This window comes from Haliaeetus leucocephalus, unplaced genomic scaffold, assembly GCF_000737465.1.
Source record: "Haliaeetus leucocephalus isolate CR32 unplaced genomic scaffold, Haliaeetus_leucocephalus-4.0 Scaffold251, whole genome shotgun sequence".
In the NCBI taxonomy this organism is placed as follows: domain Eukaryota; kingdom Metazoa; phylum Chordata; class Aves; order Accipitriformes; family Accipitridae; genus Haliaeetus; species Haliaeetus leucocephalus.
In genome coordinates this window covers 2,004,700-2,015,801 of record NW_010972687.1, presented here as the reverse complement: position 1 = coordinate 2,015,801, position 11,102 = coordinate 2,004,700, and the positions used below count along the sequence as shown (strand labels likewise).

Sequence of the window (11,102 nt, the reverse complement as noted above, 5' to 3'; positions counted from 1 at the left end):
AAGATGTTTTGTTGGTGTGGGGGTGGTTTGGGGGGGGGGGGGGGGATGTCAGGGGCTGGGTTACAGGGGTGGCTTCTGTGAGAAGCTGCTGGAAGCTTCCCCTGTGTCTGACAGAGCCAATGCCAGCTGGCTCTCAGATGGACCCACCGCCGGCCAAGGCCAAGCCCATCAGCAATAGTGGTAGCACCTCTGTGATAACATATCTAAGAAGGAAAAAAGTTGCAGGGCACATAGAAACCACAGCTGGAGAGAGGAGTGAGAATATGTGGGAGAAACAGCCCTGCAGACACCAAGGTCAGTGAAGAAGGAGGGGGAGGAGGTGCTCCAGGTGCCGGAGCAGAGATTCCCCTGCAGCCCGTGGGGAAGACCATGGTGAGGCAGGCTGTCCCCCTGCAGCCCATGGAGGTCCACAGTGGAGCAGATATCCACCTGCAGCCCAGGGAGGACTCCACGCCGAAGCAGGGGAAGAGGGCGATGAGTCCTGCCCCTGAAGAGGATGAAGCAGCAGAGACAACGGGTGATGAACCAACCACAACCCCCATTCCCTGTCCCTCTGTGGCACTGCAGGGGGTAGGTAGAGATCCGGGAGCTGTGCCCGGGAAGAAGGGAGGGACGGAGGGAAGGTGTTCTGAGATTTGGTTTTATTTCTCATTACCTTACTCTGGTTGACTGGCAATAAATTGAGTTAATTTTTCCCAAGCTGAGTCTGTTTTGCCCATGACAGTGATTGGTGAGTGATCTGTCCTTATCTCAACCCACAAGTCCTTTGTTATATTTTCTCTCCCCTGTCCAGTTGAGGAGGGAGGAGTGATAGAACAGCTTTGGTGGGCACCTGGCATCCAGCCAGGGTCAACCCGCCACACTAGAATAAAAAAGGGAACTATGTTTTATGAGAGGCAAGCCCATTGACCACAAATGTCATAATCAACGAACTGCACCTCCTCTGCCTCTTGTGACAGTTTAGCATTTTCTAAACCTTACAATGCTACTAGTATACTTGTTTTATTGGCAAGATTTCTCTTCATGATAAATTGAGCTACTTTTCCCTACCAATTTAAGTAAAAGCTCAATTTCTCTCCAAATATTCAAAGTTAAGGCACCTTATCTTCTAGCACCCCCCAACTTTTGAATGAAAAAAACCCCTAATTTGTGAATTCTCAAAAGAACACTTTCAGCCAATATCCAAATAGATTTGATATTATTCCTATATTTGGCTGTTCAAATTATGGACATGCAGTCCACTTTGACATACCAGGCTGATGGTGAGATCTACCCTTCAATTTTTCAATTATTATACAGTCCATGATAAGCAACAATGAAAAGGTTCTTTGGCTTCTTAAAGGTAAATCTAGTGATGAGGCAACTCCAAGTCTTCAGGTTTCTGAATGAGCACCACTTGCCCTGCATTTGCCTGGGGCTGGTTAAACCTTTCCACACCTAGGGTGTCATCAAAGTCCTTCAGAGACCAACGCAGCAGAAAATAGGCGTATCCCAAAATGACTACTGGCATTTCAACACTTCGTAGCTATGACAGACAGAAAAAAGAATGTCCTCAACTTGCAGCTTTTATGTAGTCCCATGCACATGAATATGCAATAATGTGCAACTTTCCCAAACATGATGGCAGCGAATCACCTTGCCTTCTTCCACAGTCAGCATCCACATGGACAGCTATTGCTTCCTATTAAAATACTCAAAGCAGGTAAAGAACAGGGACATAATTCAGAATCTGTATCTGCTGTTTACCTCTTCTCATCTGCTGCCAAATCAGCTTTCTGTATTCATTTACAGGAATGGTAATATTCACACACCCTTACAACAACCACTTTTAAGAAAGTAGTGCTGGACCAACCTCACCATCATCCTCAGTACCAGTTCCAGACTATTTCACCCTAGGTGTCCAGTCCCCACTGGACAGTTGTGCCAATTTGCAGATGACCATCTGGATTGTTGTTCCAAGATATAAAACTTAACACACTAACACATCTCTACCACAAGCAGCTGTGTTGAAGTCCGCACAGGCATTTCAGTTACCCCAGAAACACCTTTTAATGCTGGGTTCTATGATACCATTTCTCAGAACAAGGAATGCAGGGAGTTGTGGGTGGCTGTGATCAACCTCCAACACAGGTAATTTCTCCATTCTTCTCTTTGTCCCATCACAAACTGTGAGGCACAATTTAAAAGTCTAGGATCCCTTTCTTCTCTCCTTCCATCAACATGCATTTCAAAGGAGTTAGAGCTATACTTACATCTATCCTGCAAATAATCCACTGAATTAATTTGTTTTTGCAGAACACTCATACTATAAAATGTTAATGATGGTGGCAGTGTAACACTGACGGAACAGGCTATGCTAGAAAAGTGAATCAATGCTGCAGCAACTGCTCAAAGGCTCCGTTTTGGTCCAGATATTCATCAAGTATTTAAACACAGCTTAGCACTCTCTCAGGGCTCAAGAGAATACCATGGACTGGTAATCAAAGTGTGGGAGCCAGTATATCCAGAGTCATGTACTCAACTTCTCCCTGCTACATTCAGCATCCTGACACAAGGACAAGACCAGGTCTGCCAATTGGAAAGCTGCTGAAAGTACCACAGTGGAAACTAGTAATACTAACCACTTTTTAAGCAATGGAAAAAATTCAGTACACGTTTGTGAAATCCACAATTTGGGCAGACCAATCCAAGCTCTACAGAATTATGTATTTCTAAAGGAGCTTTTGACACAAAAAAATAAATGCAGACAGCAAATGGAACTCAGCTGATTTCATTCCTGAATGGAAGAGGGAAAAGCAGATAGATGTAGTATGTATTTAGAGTTCCCTCCCAACAATGTCTGTTCAGCAAAGGGCATGTTCAGATATGATATTATAATGAACAATCCTATTTGACTAGGGAAGATAAACTATGCATTGTTCAAGAATGTAAGTGAGAATTCAAGTTGCAGTCACATTTTCTTTTAAGTTTTCAATCAGAAATTCATCAGGGGGAGGAAGAGACAATAATTACAAATTAGTTCATAAAGCTGAGCCTGTAAGCTGACATAAACAAGTGATTAAGTTTCACCATCTAGTTCTCTTCCATTTTCTGGTACATTTAAAGAATTCAGGCTGTCTTCCACATTGTTCACAAACCATATTATGTTTTTGGTCAATGTTACTGGGTCTTTCACCAAATGGCTATCTTCCAGATCACCAATCAACTACAGACCACAGTCACCAGTGCACCTGTTGCAGCTCTTGGCTTACAGAACAGATGTCTAGTTATATCTCAGCTTTCCACTGTAATCAGAAAAAATGCCAAAACCTAATCTAACAACATGGTACACATGGTTTTGGATATGTGAGGCTGAATACCTGTCCCCTGCAGTTGTATGAGGTTTATGATAAGCGTTCCCCCTACTTTAGTATGAATAAAGTATGCTTCTTTAAAAAGAAGGATCACACCTTTGTTATAATGTAAAAAAAATGCAACACAATGTGTATTTAAAACACTGAAAAAATGATAATCCACTCCAAAGAAACAGGAAAATAGTTAATATTACATTGATCAAGTTCTAAATTCACTGCAACAACTACCAGGCTCCAGGATTTAAAGAGTCTTTACACATGGCCTTACACTAAGTCACATCCCTGATATTATATCATTAAACAGTATGCTCAAGTTGCAATGATCAAACCATAACATGCTGCTCTATATTAAATTCAGTTTTTCATATTTTTGGTGCAAAATACACAATGTGATGGGAGGTTTTTTGGTGAACATCTATTCTTATGATCGCAAAGTATTTAAAAAAATAATCCTTTTGTAATTTGGGTACTTGTAACACAAGAATTTTGCTCTAAATGGAACAAACCACGGTGAAAAATGCTTCCAAATTTAAAAAACGGGTATTCAGTACTGTGTTTACTTGGTGCCTAGGATTCTTACCTGTATCAGAGAATGCCTTCAGAGTCTTTCATCTTACTATTTTATCTCCCTAAAACCAGAGGCTTAGAACACAGAAATTGTTGAAACAACATCCTTCCAATTTGGTTTTTTTTTTCCTTGCCCAGTTTTAATCTATTTGAGATAAAACCACTGGTTCAATTCCTAGTTTTTGTTCCCACCATAATGTATTTACACAGATTAATTACAACCTTTCCCACACATCATATTTTGCAAAGATAAAAACATCTTCTTGTTTTATATAGAAAGCTATCTTTGGAAATGCTGTAGCTGCTAGTCTGAATTCTGAAACAAAGGTGGTCTGAACACCACACAGAAGTCCAAACAGAGTCTCACCATGTTCTGTTATAGCAGTTTTTCCATCGTCCCTCCCTACAAAAAAAGTTGATGAAATTATCTGAAAAAACAACCTGCATTTTCTCACCCACATCACACCAGTGGCTCAATTACTGGGGAATCGATTATTATAGGTTCTTCCTATCTTCTGAGATCTCCAGCTAGAAGATCCCAACCTGTGACAATAAGGATTATCTTCTAATCATTCAAGACTGAAACATACCTTATTAAATTTTACCTCTTTTCAATTTTTCTAGTATATCAGGACTATATACTGACCTTGCTCAATACTGACAACGCCTTCAGCATAATGCACCACCAATCAGCTTGGATATGAATCAATTAATCCTAAAATACAGCATTTCTGTTTAAACTACCAATGCAGATTAAGTACAACCATTTGAAAAGCACGCTGTAAAAGAAAATTGGCAACTAATGTCTTACCTTGTCCTAAGAGCCACCCAAGCAGCATCAATGTCAGCATACAGATTCTTCTCTGTTGGCTTCCCAGAACTTGCACCATATCCAGAATAATCATATGAGAATATGTTGCAATTAATCCGTGAACCCAGTCCTATGTAAAAACTACTCATCTGACCTAGGTCAACAGCATTTCCATGTGAGAAGAGCAAAGTATACTTGGCGTTAGGCGAGCAACGCACAAACATACAGGCAATCCTGTTACCTTTACTTGTTCTAGTCATGAAGCACTCAATGGCATCTTTTTCTCTAGAAGAATATTGCCAGTCTGCTCGCTCTGAGAGATGTAAAGTCCAGCGACTACCACTCTCATCGCACATCAGTGTGTACGTGGGATCAGGAGGTAGGAATGCCAGTTTGGAGGCAATTTTCCCTGGGCATGGTGGACAACAGAACAGGCAACACAGTTCACTAAAGGAAAGATTATTCATCTTCTAGTCTGAAACAGGAAGAGAGAATGGTATCAGTTTCTAGTTACAATCTTACACAAAAAAGAAAAAAGAAACTCATGGAAAACACAAACATAACCTCTCTAGAAAATAATACATAATTTTAGTGGAAACATTTAACAAACGTAGATTTAAATATATATATGTGAATTTCTGTATAATAGCTTATTTGATATTATTAGCTACTTTAGAATGAGCATATTATTAAAAAAAGCGATGGCTCTAAAGCTCTGCCAGATATTAAAACTAAAATATGATTACCCAGGAGAGAACAAGTATGAGTTTTGGAGTTTCTTTGGAGGAAATGAAGTCCCTCATCTTAAGCCACTAAAAGAAGTGTACATGTTATAAAGAACGATTAAAATATTTTGCAGCATTTGCAGGATACCAAGGCTATGCAGACCTCTGCAGCCAAAAATCACTACAGCGTTTCCGAAATATGGAGAATATGTATTGCAGTCATGAGTTATGCGCTCCTGCAAGCGGTTTCAGCAGTGTGAAAGGTGCATGAAGGTCAAAACTTCGAAGGCAAACCAAGATGCTTCTGCTGGCTTAGCAAACACTGTAGACCATCCGTACACTAAAATCCAGCCACAAGCTCTTCCTTGCTCCACATACTGGCTGAGCACATAAATCCACATAAATGTTTTGAAACGCTTCAAAGAAATTATTAGCTAAGGTTTCCTGTATTGCACATAGGAATTGGGATTATATTAGTGTTATGACTATTTTTATTGTGTGCTTTAACAAAATCATCCCAAACCAAATGCTCTATCACAGATATTTGGCAAATCAATATAATCTATACTACCAATTCAAAGCATTGGTTAACAGAGTGGGGGAGGAAAAAAAGTAAACACGCATACACCTAAAGCAAGCTAGGTAAAGATATAGTTGCCCCGAAAAGCAGGCATTGTGTCATCTTAATTTACAGCAGCAAGAAGGGAGGGGGGAAAAAATCCTTTGCTGTGACAATACTTTTTCTCAGAGGTAGGAAGAGTGATGAAATCTACCAAGAGCCCTGCTAGAAACCAGCACACCTAAGATAAGCATTTACACTACTTCCCCTGTGGTGAGGCATCTGACATTTCACCTCAACTTAAACAACTTCTCCATCCCAAATCTACCTACAGGTCTCAAGCTCAGTTCCTGCCAGGTCACTGTGAACAGAAACACTCTTACAGTTTCATGTACCAGCTTTGACTGCTATATCCAAGTTCACAGATGGGAACAAAACAAGCTGATTTCTGATGTCCACAGACCCATCTTATTTCAGAAATACTTGGGTAATGCAACAATAAAATCTTACTGCTAACTATAATACTTGGTGATATTTAGATCATATTTCAAAGTTTGTCCTCTAACTTGTAACACGAGCATAGGTTTCATGCCTGTATAAATCTCTCTTCAGAAAAGCTTCAAGGATAGTGCTGTAAGACCTGTTGAATATACATCACAGATTAGCTACCTGTATTTTGGATGCCTGAATGGTCTCTTCCCTGTGGTAGAGTATGAATGCATACTGAATACAATGTTACACAGTATACTTGCAGAGTAACAAACACAGGCACAGCAAGACAGTCCTATAAACAGCATGAGCATTCTTGGAATACTACTCCTCTTTGTAGGGCACAAACCCCCATTTTTTTTGCCAAGGCTGCTACAGCCAAGTGCTTTCATCCTGAGACTCTGGTTTTCTTCAGAATAGAGAGAAATCACAGGCTCTTAGATATGGGTGACCAACACTACCAATTTAAAGGAGATGGCAGGAGGGGTGTACTGGTCACCTCCCATAAAAAGGTAAATTGTCTCTTAAATGAAGATCCACAATAAATAACCATATTTCTGCCAGCGAACGAAACAACAACCTCATGTATTTATGTAATCAGCACAACTAGTCACTCCAATATGGAGTAGCTCACCTGTTCCCTGTCAGGTGAGGTTATTTAGCCATTAATTTTAATTTTAACCTGCAAGTAGGACAAGAAGTGGAAGACCTCTATGGAAGATGTCTAGCAATTGGCAAAAGGCTTGGGCTGCTTTATGCACAGGAAAAACTCAATACTTTTTCCCCTTCTTTACTTCTCTTACAGTTTACTTAGTTCACGTTCACAGCCCAGAGAAACTGCTGTGATGTCTCAACAGGCTTTTTTTGCAACAAGTGCTTATGACCCAGCATTCAACCACACTTCTGTCAGACACTATTAAACCGATCTTTTCTGAGTAAGTTTTCCCACCTTTTCAGTAAAGCTGAAGGCCAAAGCTAGATGCCACAACTTATTTGGAGGAGAGGGGGAATATTGTTTTATGTGAGAAATTTAGAATAATACATACCTCCAAAAGTGAGGTATAAATAGCCTGTTCTGCCCAGGAACAGCAGATTGCACTCTATTCCAGCATATGACAGTAACTACAGAATTTCTTACTTGCTTCTCAGTCCACTTGTCAGAAAGAATTAAAACAAGAGTTTACATTATTTATAACTGTAAACAGCCCAGCAACACTACAAATATGATCTCACTCAGAGAATATTTGCTATTTGTCAAAGTCATTTCAGAAGACTGGAAGCTGGCCTGTGGAATTCACACACAGGGCAGTACTGGAGTAACCACAGTTAATCATCTGAGGTGGTACTGTGCCTCAAGATAGCTTAAATGTGCTAAAAATGGGCTGTTGCCACATATGGCAAATAACTTATGCTGAAGACCATGGCTAAAGTATTATTTCTCCTCTATACTAGACTGTAATTAGACTTTATATAATGCTCATTTAATCCAATGGAAACTGTCTACTGAAACTAAAGATTCTGATTCCATAGTTGTTCTCCATCTAAATCACAGCTAGCAACAACTCCTTCCTTTAAAACACATACTTTCTTCACTCAGAAGACCCAAGCAAAACAGCAGCTCCCTAGCATCACTAACTGAACAAATCTGACAAAACACCTACTGAACTCCCTCAGGAGGATACCTTTAACTAAATGCAAACAATGTTTCCATTATACTGGAACTGGTTTGTCATTCATTGTATTCACATGAGTGTGTTCTTAACCTCCGGATCTGGAATGGAACCAGGATGTGAGAGTGTCCCCAGGGTGTATAGAGTAATTCTGATATCACTGTTTAAAAGTTCAACTGAATCAGCATTTCAGCCTAGTAGTTATCCATCAGATGTCATAATTTAACTTCAACTAAGCAGGCACTCTCTCTCCTCAAAAGGTATACTGCTCAGATACTTCAATGAGGGATTAAACTTAATGTTACCCCCCTACTAGTGCTTTTTTTAGTGTCCTTAATGTTAGAAAACATGTAACATGATTTTCTAATGATTCATCCAGCCAGAAATTATTATGGTAAAAGTGAAAAGTCACAAAACCCCCTTCATTTAGCATCACCTACCCTTGGTAAAAGATTCAGACATCAACAGTCTTAAGGGACTAATTATTTTATTAAGTCTAAAATATAATTTATGGAAAGTGAACAAGGTATCGCAAGTGAAGCTGCATTTTTAAAAGTCTCTCTAATAACAAATGGGCTTGATGTATGCTTTTTCTAGACTCTTACTGAAACTGGGGCAAAACCAACACTGACCACAAATTACCTTAAGCATACAGTTCCACAAGTACAGATGAATAACTTTAATGGGACTCATTTGCCTAAGATATGTTGTGAATACCTAAGTTACAGTCTAACACCTTCTGAGCATGTATGATGTAAATCTCTGTGCTCATTACAGTAGCATCATCAGACACAGAGATCAACACATCCCAACAACATGACTATTTCACCTTCTATTTGTCATTTCAGTACTACTAAAAGAAGCTATTGCTGTTCTGCAAACACAGCTCCTAATGCTGGTAAAATTACTAGCAACAGAAAGAACATAATAAGAGAAATATTTGTCTCCTTTAAAATTATACTGCATTTTTCATATAAATTAAGTAGGAAAATTCTGCAGAAGAAACTGTGGAAAAACTGCTAAACCTACTATTGCACCAAGAAAGGCTAAAAAATAAAACAGACCCAAGTGGCATCACCCACCCCTTCTGGGATAGCTTTTAAAAGAAAGGCCAGATCATTTTATCATATTTATCTCTAACTCTCTTATGAATAAAAAAAGTAACATAGAAAGTGACAAATTTAAAACTGCCCACAGGCAGTAATTTCAATCCAGCCTTTGGCAATTACCCTTTTCATTAAGGCTGACAGAAGGAGGGGGGGGGGGAGTCTATCTAGTCTGAAAGAAGACCTCAAATATTTATCTTGCAATTCCTAGGATAACACAAATGTAGTTCTTTCATGTAAGCAATTATTCCTGTCCTCCTCCCTCTGCAAATCATAACAAGAGAGTGGCTCCTTTTATTCACATCTTTGAGTACTTTACTATGCATCAGCCTTAAAAGCCCAACACTTACAAACACTTATCTAGAAATCTTATATTTACATTAAATAGAAATTATTCTAATTGTATATTTAAATCAAATTACCTATTTCATAGGAACTAATCACAAGAACAAAGTCAAACTCGTAAATACAGCTGCTGGTTTGTAAATTTTAGTGGTGCTCTAGTTTTAACAGGCAAGATATTCAAATTGTTGGGGTTTTTTTTTTGTTCGGTTGTTGTTTGGGTGTTGTTTGGGTGTTGTTTTTTAAAATCATTATTTTTCATTATATACCGCTGAAATAAGAAACTCTACAGTAGTTTCCCTCACCCTTTTTCATTGAGCACAACGCAATGAAAACTCGAGTTCAAGCCGCTACTGAAGCGCCCTCATTTATTTCAACATCTGCATTGTATTAAAAATGGAAGAGAAGGGTATGAACATCCTCCAACTACTTCAACAGTTAAAGCAACAAAATGTTTAGTGGGGAAAAAAAAATCATCAGTGTCTGATTAAGTATTATATAAAAGTTTAAACTAACAGAATTATTATGAGAGAATAAACAGTAGGTCCGGAAAAGAACACGGAGGAAGTCTGTTCAATAACGAAAAAGCCACGCCAAGAAATACCGTGAAGGAACTCTTTAAGGTAGTTTTCAAAGAGCAAAGAAACCTACATAAAAACAGAGAAGGCCAGCAGGACCAAAACTTCATTTTGGTTAGTGCGATTTTCAAAGAAACAAACAGCTTTACCCGTGTCACGAGTCCTAGCAGTCTTACAAAGCTTAACTTGCACATAGAGACCCGCTGCTGCTGGTTACTTTGTATACCTCAAAGCCCAACGGCACGGCTGAAAAGAGAAAGGGAACACCGGGAACGCCAAGTGAAACTTCTCGCCCTCCCTCCTCGGCCGAAGATCAAACCGACCCGCGAAAGGTCCCAGGCAGAGAACCGCGGGATTAAGCCGGATTCCGTCATGTTTCGCACGCTCCCCCAAGACTCGGCTCCACGGAGCTGCCCCGCTGAAGCCGCCTGCGCCCGGCCCGGCGCTGGAGACCCCTCTCCCGCTCGGCGGCCGCGCCAGCCCGCTGCTTCACTGCGCCGCTCGGCCCAGCCCCGGCAGGCAGCGACGCTCTCGAAGCCGGCCTGCGTTCCGGCGGCACCGCCTGGGCTTCTGCAGTCCTCCGGCTTTTTTTCCTCGCTGCCTCCCGGCCAAATACTTTAAGCTTTTGAATCAGTAATATCCGAGAGCGATTTTAAGGCCGGCGCCACTCCCACCCCCCCGTCGTCGACGGCAGAACCTGAAGAAGTACCTTAAATCAGGCTCGCGAGAATGAAGTCAGCTCTTCAGGTGTCCCCACCTAAAGAGGACTTCGCAGAAGTCAGTCAGCGGCACCGGCGCGGAGGCGCCGTTTAGACCCGCTACAAGCCAGACCTTCACACGCGTTTCCACAGCCGCGGCGCCCGCCGCCCGAACAAAGGCGCCCGCGGCCCGCCCGCAGCACC

The 11,102-nt window shown here is 40.7% G+C and overlaps 1 protein-coding gene across 2 annotated transcripts in view; it reads right to left on the bottom strand.

Moving 5' to 3' along the window:
* The window catches only part of ABHD17B (abhydrolase domain containing 17B), a 13,015-nt gene extending 7,782 nt beyond the window's left edge, over positions 1-5,233 (bottom strand). The window contains exons 1-2 of one of the 2 annotated variants that reach the window (XM_010568603.1): positions 4,973-5,233; positions 4,732-4,885 (exon numbers count right to left, since the gene is read on the bottom strand). In XM_010568603.1, coding sequence (XP_010566905.1) covers positions 4,732-4,885; positions 4,973-5,198 — 380 coding nt within the window. In that variant the 5' untranslated portion in view covers positions 5,199-5,233. Of the gene's footprint in view, positions 1-4,731 lie in introns of both variants that reach the window. The other variant, XM_010568602.1, reaches the window with a different exon arrangement.
* Between the last annotated feature and the right edge of the window lie 5,869 nt (positions 5,234-11,102).